General features: G+C 35.4%; 1 protein-coding gene across 2 annotated transcripts in view; it reads left to right on the top strand.

Moving 5' to 3' along the window:
* The window catches only part of LOC146001329 (uncharacterized), a 69,788-nt gene extending 66,056 nt beyond the window's left edge, over positions 1–3,732 (top strand). For both annotated transcript variants that reach the window (XM_083138644.1, XM_083138643.1), the window contains one exon: positions 1,427–3,732. In XM_083138644.1, coding sequence (XP_082994770.1) covers positions 1,427–3,560 — 2,134 coding nt within the window. In that variant the 3' untranslated portion in view covers positions 3,561–3,732. The remainder of the gene's footprint in view (positions 1–1,426) is intronic.
* Positions 3,733–16,708: the final 12,976 nt, after the last annotated feature.

Below are 16,708 nucleotides of genomic sequence, written 5' to 3'. Positions count from 1 at the left end.
GCAAAGGCTAACATGTTTGGAACGATCACACTTCGATTCCAGTACTGGTCCTTCCATTTGAAACTTTTCATGCAGTTTGTGGATCGTTTTTCTAGAGGGTGCCCACCGAATATGGAAATGTGCATGAATATGCGTCTTAGTCAAAACAATGCTTTTTGTTTCAGAAAAAAATAGCACAGTTGCAGATCGCTTTTTTTTTTGCAAGTCTTCCTTAGTCTGCCATGTTGTCTACCCTAGATCCCTAGTGACAGCACCTTGTATTATGCTTCACATTTCATGATCCAACATTTCCAATGGCTATTGCAACTGCTGTTGACACACATGATGCCATTCTTTATCTCAGATGTGAAAAAATACAAATAGGGATCATTTTGTGTGCCACCCTGTATAATACGCCACATAAACTTTGTTGCTTTGGTCTATTTGGCATCCTTTTCCTTAAATTCTCTCTCTGTATCATTTCTAGGTACAAATTTGCATTTTCTACAATGATTCTCACAGTAGTGCCATTTATGAAAAGCTATAAAGTCTTGATAGTGGACTTGGTAATTTTGGCAGCTACTCATGGTCCAGGAAGCCAAAAAAATGTTAATACTTTATGTACAAGCATTCGAACATGAGCAGGAAACTTTTCCCAGCGAGTTATCTTGTCGTTTCCCAGTAAGTAATGTCCATCTTCTTTCAGGATATTTTTCTCTTGTCTCCACTTGTCTCATAATTACTATCATGTTCTGACTCTCTTACATGATCTCTTGCATCACGATCTGATTCTTGAGTCAATTTTTCATCTTAAAATGCTTCAGATGAAGTATGTTCATCCTCGTTTGAAATATCGACCAACTGCCACCGTGTACACTCCACCTGTCTTTTATAAGCGATTGTTTTGATGGATTTCTTAAAAAATGAAACATCAAATTTAAAATGTGGTCACCAAACACAGCAAGAAAAAATTGTTAAAATAATTCACTCATAAAGCACAGTAAGCAAAAGTTTTAAAGGTATTAGCAACAAAAAAGTCACACACGTTAGCAGGCACACAGGGGTAAATTTGACCCCCAGCAACTTTGGAACAGTTTCACCTTGCTTCAGTTACTCACATATTGAAGGAAGTGATCTTGACATGTGAATTAGACTAATTTAGGAAGGTACTAGTAGGCTAGCAGTGTCACCAGCCCACAAATGTCGGGGCATAGGAGGATCTACCTGGAAGTCAAATTTACCCCCACATGCCTACTTAAGGGTTAATAACATATATATCTCCTTACAGGTTATCACTGGTATATATGTATATATATCAATTAGAAATTAGATGTGCTCTTCAAAAAAAAATTCTTAGATAATGCTACACATTCATATCTTACACTCATTATGTTTCAAATCAAAATTTCAGACCCAAATCGCTTCAAATAGGATTTCTTTCTTCCAGCTTGACACTAGCAACAACATTCTGCTCTGCATCAAAGACCAGTGAAACTAATCTAGAATCTACAAGGGAAGGAGAATCTACAAAATCTTCAAACACTGAAGGTTCAACATGTAACAAATCATTTATATGGAAGGAAGATCTTGAAAAACATTTACAAATTCATACTGAAGAAAGGCCCTACATGAGTTCAACATGTAACAAATCATTTACACAGAAGGAAGATCTTGGAAGACATTTAAGAATTCATGGAGGGAGACCCTTTAAGTGTTCAACATGTAACAAATTATTTACACATAATGTAGATCTTTTAAGACATTTAAGAATTCATACTTTAGAGAGGCCCTACATGTGTTCAACATGTAACAAATCATTTATACGGAAGCAAAATCTTGAAAAACATTTAAGAATTCATACTGGAGAGAGGACCTACATGTGTTCAAAATGTAGCAAGTCATTTACGCAGAAGGAATATCTTGCAAAACATTTAAGAATTCATACTGGGGAGAGGTCCTTCATGTGTTCAACATGCAGCAAGTCATTTGTAAGGAAGCATGATCTTGCAAAACATTTAAGAATTCATACTGGAGAGAGGCCCTACGTGTGTTCAACATGTAACAAATCATTTATATGGAAGGAAAATCTTGCAAGACATTTAAGAATTCATACTTTAGAGAGGCCCTACATGTGTTCAACATGTATCAAATCATTTATATGGAAGGAACATCTTGAAAAACATTTAAGAATTCATACTGGGGAGAGGCCCTACATGTGTTCAACATGTAGCAAGTCATTTATGCAGAAGGAAGATCTTGCAAAACATTTAAGAATTCATACTGGAGAGAGACCCTTTGAGTGTTCAACATGTAACAAATCATTTATACTGAAGGATAATCTTGCAAAACATTTAAGAATTCATACTGGAGAGAGGCCCTACATGTGTTCAACATGTAGTAAGTCATTTATAAAGAAGGATGATCTTGCAAACCATTTAAGAATTCATACTGGAGAGAGACCCTTTGAGTGTTCAACATGTAACAAATCATTTATACGGAAGGAAAATCTTTCAAAACATATCAGAATTCATACTGGGGAAAGACCCTTTGAGTGTTCAACATGTAACAAATCATTTATATGGAAGCAAAATCTTGCAAAACATTTAAGAATTCATACTGGAGAGAGGCCCTACATGTGTTCAACATGTAGCAAGTCATTTATAAAGAAGGATGATCTTGCAAAACATTTAAGAATTCATACTGGAGAGAGACCCTTTGAGTGTTCAACATGTAACAAATCATTTATACTGAAGGATAATCTTGCAAAACATTTAAGAATTCATACTGGAGAGAGCCCCTACATGTGTTCAACATGTAGCAAGTCATTTATAAAGAAGGATGATCTTGCAAAACATTTAAGAATTCATACTGGAGAGAGACCCTTTGAGTGTTCAACATGTAACAAATCATTTACAGGGAAGGAAAATCTTTCAAAACATATCAGAATTCATACTGGGGAGAGACCCTTTGAGTGTTCAACATGTAACAAATCATTTATACTGAAGGATAATCTTGCAAAACATTTAAGAATTCATACTGGAGAGAGGCCCTACATGTGTTCAGCATGTAGCAAGTCATTTATGAAGAAGGATGATCTTGCAAAACATTTAAGAATTCATACTGGAGAGAGACCCTTTGAGTGTTCAACATGTAACAAATCATTTACAGGGAAGGAAAATCTTTCAAAACATATCAGAATTCATACTGGGGAGAGACCCTTTGAGTGTTCAACATGTAACAAATCATTTATACTGAAGGATAATCTTGCAAAACATTTAAGAATTCATACTGGAGAGAGGCCCTACATGTGTTCAGCATGTAGCAAGTCATTTATGAAGAAGGATGATCTTGCAAAACATTTAAGAATTCATACTGGAGAGAGGCCCTACATGTGTTCAACATGTAACAAATTATTTACACAGAATGTAGATCTTTTAAGACATTTAAGAATTCATACTGGAGAGAGACCCTTTGAGTGTTCAACATGTAACAAATCATTTATACGGAAGCAAAATCTTGCAAAACATTTAAGAATTCATACTGGAGAGAGGCCCTACATGCGTTCAACATGTAACAAATGATTTACACGGAAGGTAGATCTTGTAAGACATTTAAGAATTCATACTGAAGAGGGACCCTTTGAGTGTTCAACATGTAACAAATCATTTATACTAAAGAAAAATCTTGCAAGATATTTAACAATTCATACTGGAGAGAGGACCTACATGTGTTCAACATGTAACAAATCATTTACACAGAAGGAGCATCTTGCAAGGCATTTAAGAATTCATATACGTGAGTTCAACATGTAACAAATCATTTGTACAGAAGGGAGATCTTAGACGACATTCAGAAATTCATATATCTTAAAAGTCCCATTTTTATTCAACATTTAATAAATTTTTCAACAGAATCCAATTATTTCAAGATATTCAAGGTTTCATACTAGATGCAAACCTTTTATTTTCTGGCATGCATTTCATGTGCAATAAATAATTTGAAGAATGAAAAATTTTAAAAGATTTTGTAATGTAAAGAATTTTGTGTCCCAATCCATTAGTTCTTTCACCTTACTGAGTGGTTCTTTCATCAGACTGCAACTTATCTTCTTTGGCTGGGACCACTCGAGGATCAACAGCCACTATGCCACCTTAAGCATGGAACCCCTAGTTCTCTGGCTGTCCTGATTGATACTTCCAGCATGTAGATACCAACTTCCTAGAAAGAGGAATTTTGAATTAGTTTTCGGGGCACCCAACATCTAGCATGACAGATAAAATATAATTACAACTATGTGACGTTGTTTTAGAATTGTATATCTTCAGATTAGGAAACAGTAAGAATGGACTCTTAATCAAATTTAACAACTCTTGTAATTTTAGATCATTAATACATTTTGTGAGTGATACATAAGTTGAGTAACTAGCAGGCTTCCATGAATCAGCTCTCTTTATATGTACATTATACTTCAATACTTCCAATACACAATTGATTAAACATTGTATTTCACACAACGCTAACGACTTATATATGTGGAACTTTAAAATAATATGTAAGTAAAAATACATACTCAGGGTGGCGACAGACCTGGAAAACCGGGAAAAGTCAGGGAATTTGAGGTGTCAAAAATAGTCAGGGAAATGTCAGGGAATTTCATCTTCATTGACTTTGTTTTTTTTAAATTTAAAGATATCGTTATGGAACTCTGCACGGGAACAGAAAATTGTTATAACTCGGGGACTGTGGGAGCAGTCTACTTCGGATAAGTTTTAATTTGCAGCTGAAACATTAGCGCATGCAACCATGTACAATTCAGAACGCCGGACCGAGGAGGGGGTTTGGGAGGCGCGACCCCCGAATTTCAAAAGAAAAAACAAAAATCTGTAGTTTGCCCCCTCTTCTCCCACTATTTTGGGAAGAAGGCCCTAACTTTAGTATTCTTTTCAAAGAATGGACATTTCTTAAGAGAATGAAACATGTTTCATGTTCTTGGGTGTCATACAAGTTGAATAATAAGCCAGAATGTGATTTTTTTTTTTTTTGAAAAATATGTAATTTGAATTTTTAGAGGTAAATTGTTATAACTCGGGCACTATGGGAGCAATCTACTTCAGATAAGTTTTGTTTTTCAGATAGAACATTACAGCATACAACGGTGTACAATTCAGAATGCCTGACCGAGGAAGGGGGTTTGGGGGAGCCCAACCCCCGAATTTCAATGAAAAAAACATAAAAATCTGTAGTTTGCCCCCTCTTCTCCCGCGATTTTGGGGATAAGGCGCAAACCTTAGTATTCTCTTCAAAGAATGGACGTTTCCAAAGAGAATGAAACATGTTTCATGTTCTTGGGTGCCATAAGCCAAAATGTGAAACACTGTTGTTTTTTTTTACTAAAAATAGGTAATTTGCATATTGCTCAGAAAATTGTTTTAACTCGTGCACTATGCGAGCAGTCTACTTCGGATAAGTTTTAATTTGCAGCTAAAACATCAGAGCATGCACCCGTGTACAATTTAGAACGCTGAACCGAGGAAAGGGGGTTTGGGGCGCAGCCCCCTTATTTCAATGAAGAAACCATAAGAATCTGGAGTTTGCCCCCTCTTCCTTGCTATTTGGGAAGAAGGCGTGAACTTAAGTGTTATTTTCAAAGAATGGACATTTCTGAAGAGAACGTAACATGTTTCATGTTCTTGTGTGCCATACAAGATGAATAATAAGCCAAAATGTGATTTTTTTTTTTGATTTTTTTTTTTACAAAATATAGGTAATTTGCATTTTTGGAGTAAAATTGTTATAACTTGGGCACTATAGAAGCAATCTACTTCGGATAAGTTTTGTTTGGAGCTAAATCATCATAGCATGCAACCATGTATAATTCAGAATGCCGAACCAAGGAAGGGGGGTTTGGGGGCGCGACCACCGAATTTTGATGAAAAAAGAAACAAAATCTGGAGTTTGCCCCCTCTTCTGCCGCTATTTTGGGAAGAAGGTGCAAACCTTAGTATTCTCTTCAAAGAATTGACGTTTCCAAAGAGATTGAAACATGTTTCATGTTCCTGTTGCCATACAAGTTGAATAATGAGCCAAAATGTGAAACTCTGTTCGGAAATGTGGCATGGATATGTTGCAGAGAGGGGGAGGTTGGTCATCAATATGAATTTCCCAGCCTTGCTCCAGACCTGTGTCAGAGTTTCCACCCAAACATAAGAGTATGAAGGTCCAAAAAGCACATTCATTTCGTAATCAGCACCATGATACGTGGGTCTTTCAATATATAAGTTTCCCTATGCTGTAAAAAAAAAATATTTTTAAGATACATGAGAAAACTATACATACATACATGTGTAGGACGATCCTTCCTCACTTCTCCACATAATCCCCATAGAGATTCAGGCATTTGTCCCACCGTTGCACCAATTTGTCCATACCCTTTGCAAGAAAATCAGGGCTCTGGCTATTGAGCACTATTCTCACATTCCGCTTCACTTCTTCATCTCTTTCGAAACGGTAACCTTGCCATTCAGACTTTAACACCGGAAAAAGATGGAAATCACTCGGCACTAAATCGGGGCAGCCGTTTCCACCTCAATTCTTCAATTTTGTGTTGCGTTTGCACTGCTGAGTGGGGGCGAGCGTTATCGTCAAGAAGAATGACACCAGCTTACAGGAGACCTGGTCGCTTGTGTCGGAATTGCATTTTTCAGTTTATCCAATGGTTGACAATAACGGTCAGCATTAATTATTCTTCCTCGTTCCAAAAAGTCAATAAGCAGAACGCTCTTAGCATCCATGCTTCTGAACTCCTTATGACGCGAGCCCGCGTTTTCCGAACAAGCATTTACTTTTCGCCCTTGAGCGCATGCGCCTTCACGTCTGATAGTGAATTGATTGTTGTTCCTTGTAGACGAAGGATGGCTCTTGTCAACCATGTGCTTCTTTTTAATGGCATTGCTTTATACAATATTTTATAGCACAGGGAAACTTATATATTGAACGTCCCTAGTACCATATGGTATCATCGGGGGAGTAAATGTTAAGCCTCTAAATATTACGCGGAAAATGCATTGAATTATCATTTTTTTTCTTGTCCATATGGGAGTAGTAAGGGGACTTGTCAACAGATGGAGGGGATAAGAGCGGGTGGCGCCGTCCGATAGTTGTCGGACGTCGTAGTAAGGCATTTTGTTGGGCAAACGGAAGGAACATGGAAACAAATAGGTTCCATTGATACATACGATTTTACTCGAATATCGCCACCCGACAAAGTATCTCACTACAACATGCGACAGAAATTGCATGGACTGCAACATCCAACAAATATTGAATGCTTAAACAAGAAGAGCTTTAGACTGCAAATATGCTGCTGGAAGTTTATTACTCTTCTGGCTCACTTCACCTTATTAAATGTAGCAGTGCTTACGAAGGTTTTCTTTCATCATCCTGACGTATTACTGGTTTCGCACAAGTTAACATACGTTTACAATGACATTGCACTATTCTTAGATATCAAGAAGAATCCAACCAAATGGAATATATATTGAATACTATCACGAAAAAGTGAAACATAAATCTGCATTAGTGAACGTTATAAAAATTGGCAATTACATGCTCCCAACCTCAAATTTACTGCAACACTGTAAATTCCTGTCTGATAGTTTTTCTTGTATGTACGCATTGCTTGCATTATAGAATTATTTTCTTGTAGTTTACGGTTATTACAAGCATAAGAAAACAGTTTTTTTCTTTGTGACGTTTCAGGAGAACACACGCTCCTTTCATCAGACATTTATTTTCATTTTGACTAAAGATACAGTTATAACAATGGTTAGTAATTTTTAAACAAAAAGAATCCGTTATATAATGGATGTTGTCAATGTTACATTGTTGTAATATAGCAACTTAACTGTGAAAAAAGCAGTCTGTTGTATTTTTATTTGAGATTTTTTAAATTATGAATCCCAAATATCATCAGGCAATTCAAATTCATCATTGTTTTCACAAAGTCTTTTGATGTTTTCTGTTACATTAAATTTCAAAGATGGTGGCTTACTCCATTTGTGAAAAAGAAAAAAGAAACTAAAAAATATTGTTTGGAATAATGAGTATCGTATTGCAAGTTTTGATGTTGAAAATTTATATCCAAGTGTCCCAATAGAAGGTGCCACAGATGCATTACGCAGATGGCTTATTGAGATGAAGGTTAACCCAGTAGAATCATGGGAAATGGTTCGATGGTTTACTGTATGTGCAAATTACAATTACTTTATATTTGATGGCAAAATCTATCAGCAAAGTAATGGTCTATCAATGGGAAACCCAGTATCCGGAATCATCTCCAGCATTTTCCTTCATTACATAGAATCTCCAATTGTTAATGCAATAGGTGCGGATATCAAACTCTACATCAGATATGTAGATGATGTGCTAATTATTGCTAAAAATGATAACACCATCATGGACGTATTTAAATTGTTAAATGAATCAAATCGTCGCATAAAATTCACTTGTGAACCCATGAATAACAATGTAATTTCTTTCCTTGATCTGCAAATTAAGACAACTGACTCAACAATTCAAACATCAGTCCATAGAAAAAAATTAGCGGGGGAAAAATACATCCATACCAATTCAGAACATTCACGTATAACAATGGATAACATATTTTTAATTTTTTTCCTGAGAGCACAAAGACTATGTTCTAATAATGAGGATATCAAAAATGAAGAAGAAAGGCTTTTTAATATAGCAAAAGTAAATGGCTTTCACACTAACAGAATAAACCAAATCAAAAAACAAGTAGCAAGAAAACTAAAGGAAAAGAGATATACAGACAAAGATGAAAAATCTGTTGAAAAGAAATTTGTGTGCATTCCATTCCACAAGGGATTCTCACATAAAATTGCAAAAATTTTCAGAAGTTTTGATTTCAAATTTGTTTTTAAATCACCAAGAAGTTTGGAAGGTACATTTAATGAATTCAAAATGAGAAACTCTCTACCAGATGCGGAAACCACAGGAATATATAATATAAGTTGTTCATGTTCAAAGGATTATGTGGGACAAACAGCAAGGAAAATGGCAATAAGATGGCACGAACACGATTTGGACATTATAAACCTAAACTCAAGAACAGGTTTGTCAACTCATATCATCGAAGAGAAACATTTGATTAAAAAGAGAAGGGTTTTAAAAAGATTAACGGGAAACACAGAGTTGAATGTCTGGGAAGCTTCGTTCATTGCAGAAGAACACTGGAATAAATTAAATAATGAAAATGGTAACGTAGATCCAGTATGGAGTTTTCTTTTTCACAAATGGCGTAAGCCACCATCTTTGAAATTTAATGTAACAGAAAACATCAAAAGACTTTGTGAAAACAGTGATGAATTTGAATTGCCTGATGATATTTGGGATTCATAATTTAAAAAATCTCAAATAAAAATACAACAGACTGCTTTTTTCACAGTTAAGTTGCTATATTACAACAATGTAACATTGACAACATCCATTATATAACGGATTCTTTTTGTTTAAAAATTACTAACCATTGTTATAACTGTATCTTTAGTCAAAATGAAAATAAATGTCTGATGAAAGGAGCGTGTGTTCTCCTGAAACGTCACAAAGAAAAAACTGTTTTCTTATGCTTGTAATAACCGTAAACTACAAGAAAATAATTCCTGTCTGTTTAAACTCATGAGAAATGGTCATTAATCTCTCACTGAGTAAGGTTAATGTCCAATATTATGAAATAAAATACTAATAATAGATACGTAAATATTTTAATATCATATTTACTCGAATCATTCAATCATAAAAGCAAATCACTTTCTTCAAGAACTGACTTTTCTCTGCCAGCCCTGCTAAATTTTCACTTTCCATCTACTGATTTATACGAGGGGTGGCCAGAAAGTAATTTCCAATTAGTAGGAACATTGATTTTTTTTCGAAAAATGGTAATTGCTGCGAAGTTATGTTTAGGAATGTGCAGTGATGATGTCTGGACACATTTTTCGCCCGTTGGAAATAATATGAATTTGGCATAAAATGCAAATTGTTGGCATTTTTAGCGATTTTTTTAAAAGAAATGTCCTAAATCAACGAAAAGTTCAATGAAATTCAACATTCTTGTCTTTTCTAGACCATGTTTGTGTACATAGAACATGCAAGGTTTCCAACATTTTACTCAAGAGTAAACTATAGAGTTATACGTACATGGAATAATTCCGACAGCCACATTAAATCATGCATTTCCCACAATTTTTTAAACTTAACAAGTCAAAAAGAGATAATGCCAATTTTTGGTGCCATAATATATCTGTATCTGTCACGTGAGATTGATTGATTTTAATTTTTTGGGTGCGTTGCCACTTATCATCATTATGCACCCTTCAGTATATATGGGGAAAATTCCATTATCTAAAATCCTTACCTTAAAATTAAAAAAGGGGTATGAAAAATAACTTTCCCGAAAAAACTTTCAAGATATCAAACTCTCACGAAGAGGCGTAAGCCATTTGACTTACTTTGAAACAGTAGTTTAAAACACCATGAAGGTATAATTTCAGATATTTGCCAGAAAATGGGCTAAAATGAAAATTTGAATTTTGGGGAAAATAACACCTTGTAGTAAAAAATAAAAAAATAAGAAAATTCACCAATTTTAAAAAAATAACAAAATATCAAGTTCCCTACCGATTAGGCATAAATAAAACAAGAATATCAGTTGTAATTTATTGCATTAGTAACAGTGAGTCCTAACCTAATTTTCGGCATAATCACCAATGTTGTTCTGGCTTTTGTCGTAGCATGGCACTAAATTTTGTATTCCCATGGTATATGTGTCTGACAGCAAAGCCTGGAACTATCTCTACCGCAGTGTAGCTGTCAAATCCTTGCCCTGCCAGAAACCTCTTCAGTTAAACAAAGAGATGAAAGTTGGTACATTCAAGGCCAGGGCTGTACAGGGAGTTGTCCAAGATCTCTCACCCGAAGTGATGCAAAGTACCCGTGGGTACTCAGCTGTATGGGGTTGTGCACATTCGATTGGCCTTCCGTGAATTGTCTGCACCATCTTCTGACCTTACTATCACTCACGACTTCCGGTCTGCCCACCTGATACGATTGCTGGTGGCTTTGTGCCAAATTCTGAGCGTGCAATCTAGGCTATATCGCAGTCGGTGGGAGACTGTATGAGAGCTGCAATCTTTAACCTAGAACTGTCCTAAAGCGGCTGCATTGCAACTGTACCAGATTACAGCTACATGCCACTTCTTCCTGCCTGCATGTGTGTGTGTAGCTCTCCAACCACTAGTGCTGCGTATAGGCACCTTTGGATGAGTTTCTTTCAGGATGCCCCTCGTATATGAACTTTCAGAACCCTTTTTATTAGAGTGTTCCTGTTTTAATGTGTGGTTAGCTAAATCAGGTACCTATACAATGCAATTCTATAAATTCCTTGCGTTCAATTTCTAATACCTACATACCCTTTTCGTCAGTATTAATGGTATAACTGCATATTGTGTGTTTCACAGTACTTCACTTGGATACATTGTACTGAAGCAGAAATCCCATTGATAATGTAAGGAAATATGACACTTTACTTTGTTCGATTCAATTGTTTCACTTATATGCAAGAGTTAAGTTGTTTGCTTTACAGAGAAGACAGAAGTAGCTTTGTGCATTGAAAAATGAGTCCGCACTCATGGTTCTTGCAAGCAGAGGGTTCCAAATCTCAGTGGAAATATCAACATATAATACGGAGAATGTATAGCTAAGGAGACTGATAAATTACAAATTGTATTTCTTAATCAATCGCTCTTCACTCTTAACGCATTTAGTCGTAACTTTGAAAATAATCAAGTATTTTATTTTAAACTTACTGCGTATGAAAAATTCCGTAATTGTTCCCTAGCTTGTGAATTGTAATAATTTTCCAAATTCACTATTTTGCAGTTTGAATTCAAATCATAGAGAATAGAGAAATTAAGTTAATTTCATAGACGATAATATTGGTACTTAACAAAACCATACGTGGATCTGTGTGAGTTTATTATTTCTATTTGCAAAAAGATCGATTTAGTTTACTTTGTAATTGTCAGGGAAAAACGTAAATTTTGTCCTGGAAAACCTGGAAAAGTCAGGGAATTTAATTTCTGCTTGTTTGTAGCCACCCTGATACTATACCTTCCTATTTCTGATGAGATGCAGTTCCTTTGTACTAAACACTATGCATTTCATAGACTAGTAAAAACTATAACTTCACTAGTCTTTAGGCCAATTTTTGCTATGTTCGTAAATGCATAAAACTGTGTTATACATATATATGCATAATTGAAAATAGCTTATCTTGTGCATTACTCCTGAGACACGGATTGCAAAACTGAAGTAAACATATTGAGAACATTTTAATGGGGCTCAAAACTGACTGAAAATGTACAAACTTAAAAATATTTAATTCGACCCACTGTTCAAGTAGTAAATGAGCCATTTTATGGAAATGTTTATTTTCTATAGCCAAGTGATGTAGAAGTTTGCAGCTTACATAGGATTCTATTAGTTCCAAATTACATCAAAATCCAAGAAAATGTAGTATTATACTAAAGCACAAGATTCCAAGAAGTCATAGAAGGTTATTTAGGTTAATTTTCACTTCCAGTCTTCATTTTTCAAAAGAAAAGAAATCTTGTGAAGTCATTTCTTTGTTGTCCTCTATTTATGACATAGCATCTGTAGAAACTGTCAATGATCTTAATTTCCATCCTGTTGTCAAATAGTTTTCACTGCCTGGTTTTTTGTAACAAGACATATTTCGAAAGAGAAAACTCGAAATCTGGTTGTCAACAAGCTTTGGGATTACGACTACATATAGTGTTATGTGATTATGCATATTCACTTCACGATTGCTGCGATGCTGGCAAATAAGCATTTTTGCAACAAGAAAGACTGCCTAAAACTCTTCATGAAATAACATTGTGACTATTTGGGAAGGTCTCACCCACTTATAGAACCTGGAAATCTCAGGTAATTTAAAAAATGTAATAAATTCTCAGTGAAAATCATCAGTTTACATTAAATTTGCATCACTGATTAGTTGATATTACACTTCTGTTTGTCTTACCACAGATACTGTCAAAAGGTTTTAAATTAAATAACAGAAGATTATTTTAAGATATTGTAATAATTCATGCATTGTGAACTTAAAGCACCTATCATTTTCCCTTGACCTTTACACAAGCCGTAGTAAGTCTTTGTGTGGCCACTCATCACTTGTATTACGCCAGTGGTGTATTCTCCATCTTACCATATTTACCATTGGTAAACCAACTTTTTTCATACATATTTAAAAATTATATTTTTCAAATTAGTAATTGCTCACTATTGATTATGCAAACTATTGAAACAAGCTTCTAAATCAGAATTTAAGTAACTTACTTAAAGAACTTCATTTGTGTGCGTCACTGATTGTCACCCTTCTGGTCACCTGGTTTCTTCCCTAATTGTACACAAGGATGGTGAGGGAGCCAAAGCATGTGGGTGTGTAATGAGATATGAGCTCAAGTGAAAAATGTTCCTTGGTGCAGGAAAACGTTAAGTCCCATTTAAGGTAAGAAAGGAGATTTTATGAATAATTTAGAATTTGCTGGAAAATTTGAAGTTGTGGAACTTCTGTTTTCTTTTTACTAGCATGCCTGCATTGGTGTTTTATTTCTGTTTCATCTGATTAATAGCCGCCCCTTGTGCTGCAGTGGTTAGCACATTGCGCTACAATGCCAGGAGTCCCGGATTCAAATACTGGCTTGGGCATGGATGTTTGTGATTGTCCATTCACAAATATCGTCACTTATCCCCAACTTCGCAAATTAGCTAGAAGTGACACAAGAAGCGAAGTAAAATATAGCAAATCAATCAATCAAATATCTAATGATCTTGGTGGGATGTACAAGAAAGATATACAATATACAAGAATCATTATTATTCTTAGAAAATAAGTCTTCTTGGCACAATGTTTTAAATGTTTGATTTGTTTAAAACCTGTTTTTTTTGTTCTTGATTAAAACCCCGTTTATAACATTTAAAACTTGTTTACAACAATAAAAACTGTTTTTTTTTTCTTTAATGAAGATAATTTGCCAACCCTGAACGTTATTCCATGGGTATTCATGAAGATAGGCTTCTTTGTTAACTGAATATACATATTTATCCACGAACAGATTTGTGTGAATATTACAAAATAACACAGATTGAATAAAAAAGCAAAGTTACAAAACATGCAAATAACAACAGACTATCAAATATCTAGTATTAAAATGTGTTTGAAACTAACAAAAATGTTTAAAATGCTGTGTATTAAACTTTCATTAAAAAGTGAAGTAGTGTGTTTTAATAATTAACACAAGCTGTTTCAAACACTTTTGTTCCAAACATGCCAACCTTCTGGCACATTGGATGTTTCGGAATCCACTTTTAAGCAGAAAAGCAGAATAAGGAACATCACAAACAGTATAAGTGTACGTATGTTGTTAGCTATAGACGGACCACAAGAAAAAGAACGTTTGGCCAAAAGTATTCACGCACCTTCCCCACTATTCTCGGGACAGTGTTGCTGGATCAGACTTGAAATAATTGGGAGATTGTTCCTTGGGGAACCATAAGATCTGCAAGTAGTGGATGAACAACTTTCTCTGTGGGTGGGGGTGGACAGGTATACACACTGGGGCGCAAGGAGGTCAATTGCCTCCTAATCGAGGGGCGCCTCCAGGATCACTCAGCAACCCAACAGTGTTGAGTAGCAAGAATCCTGGAGGCGCTTGCTACCTGGTTGTCGAGACGGAGCTATCGCGGCTTCACTCAACATAAAATTCTCTCACTGCCTCTGGTCAACATATTCCTCTGACGTCTGCTAGTTGCAAGTAAGATGATGGAAATTATGTGCGTTGAATAAGAATTTGATGGATTAAGGTATTCAGTAACGGAGCTGGAAGATATTCACGAGTGATCAAGTGCACCTTCAGGCTGCGCATACAGTATACTTAAATAGTAGCATCTTTCCCGCCACTTTATTCTCGGAGTTATCACCAACCAAATACTGCAGTTAAATAATTTATGAATCCAGCACTGTTCACAACATTAATTTTTTGTGAAACGGTTAAGCATGCTCATGCAAATACGTGTCCATATTGTGGCCGAGTGTAATATGTGGTCGACTTGAGATCTTGCTACCCAAGTTCCTGGGCCCGAGTCCCAGTATGGGCATGGATATCATTTGTGAATGTCCCTTCATGTATGTGTCCAGCTTCTTTTGCAAGGAAGATTGACATCACATATCGAGACTATTTCCTGTGCGAAATACATTATATTATTTTTAGTGCTGCGCCATATCAAGAAATGCACTGTTTAAGAAGAGAGTTTTTTTTATAATCAGAAGGGGAGGGATATTCCGATCATTTAGATGATTATTGTGAAAAAGTTAATAATAAATACTAGTAAAATATTGTCGTATATTCCTGTTTAAACGCGTGCTCGTGCAACCTTATTTCATTTTTTTCTCAGCTTCAAAACAAACACAAGAGAATACTTGCTTGGAAAGGATCATATTTTTTCTTAGCAAGTTTTCAGTTTTTTTGTAGAAAAGACGCCTTATGCATGTATACATCCCATACATATGTGCATGCATTGTTTTGACACAAACAACCATGTAGTGTGTATAGGCAATAGAGGCTTCATACACTCACATGCAAATACGTGCCAATGAGATGAATGGATGGTTTGAGCCTGGATACTATTGTGTGAATTATTTATCTTTCAACACAATTGAAAATTGTGTGCATATTGTGTCAGTTTCCAAATGCTTGGTGCTAATAAATATGGTATGTCACGCAAAAAATAGTGTGGTAACATTTTGTTCATGTTGAAATACGAAATTCACCCTGAACAAATTACATATTACAACACATTCTAATGTTTGTATCACTTCTGCATGTTAACGTATGCCCCTTGTAACCCAGTGATAACAGTTATTAAATTTGCATTTCAAATTTTGACTTTGCAACTGCATTCTTCAAGAGATATGCTGGAGCTGCTGAATTGACAGGAGTGACTGACAGTTCCCTACAAGGTAGGTTAAATAAAGTGTGGACACTGGATAGAAATTTATGTGACTTTGTTAGTAGGTTCCATAACTTATATGACATTATGTATGAGTAAATTGCTTGGGTTAAGTGTGTATTTCAAGGGAACATCATGTATGTTTGTACGATGTGCAAATATAAAAGACCATAAGGGCTCATCATCTTGTAACAAAAGTGAATGAAAACAATAATACACTGTGCAGGAGGATATGTTCTGAGCCCAAGTGATTTTGGAAACAGAAAATTTGAAGAACCTGTGTGGGCCCAAGTTCCTTTTGTTTTATTGCGATTTCATCATGCTATGAATGCAATTTTTACATGGTTCGATTTCGATGTACGTCTGTAAACACATACTGCAGAGTTTTAGTGATTACTTAAGGTTTTGTAAGGTATATGCTTTCGTGGTTAGGTTAGGCAGGTTAGGTTTGGTTCCCTTAGCATTAAAATAAAGTCCCTAAATGCATTCTACTAACATTCCGATTTACTTCTACATTCATTCCCACGCTTCTATGATATTTACTGTCGCTTCTTGACAGAGGATATCTTGACCATGAGAAGTGTGTAAGGTAATTATCAAGTTGTTTTTTTTCAACATCAAT

The sequence above is a fragment of the Lepisma saccharinum genome, chromosome 17 (assembly GCF_977018435.1).
Source record: "Lepisma saccharinum chromosome 17, izLepSacc3.1, whole genome shotgun sequence".
NCBI lineage: Eukaryota > Metazoa > Arthropoda > Insecta > Zygentoma > Lepismatidae > Lepisma > Lepisma saccharinum.
The sequence above is the reverse complement of the archived record's forward strand: the minus strand, read 5'-3'. Positions and strand labels throughout refer to the sequence as shown.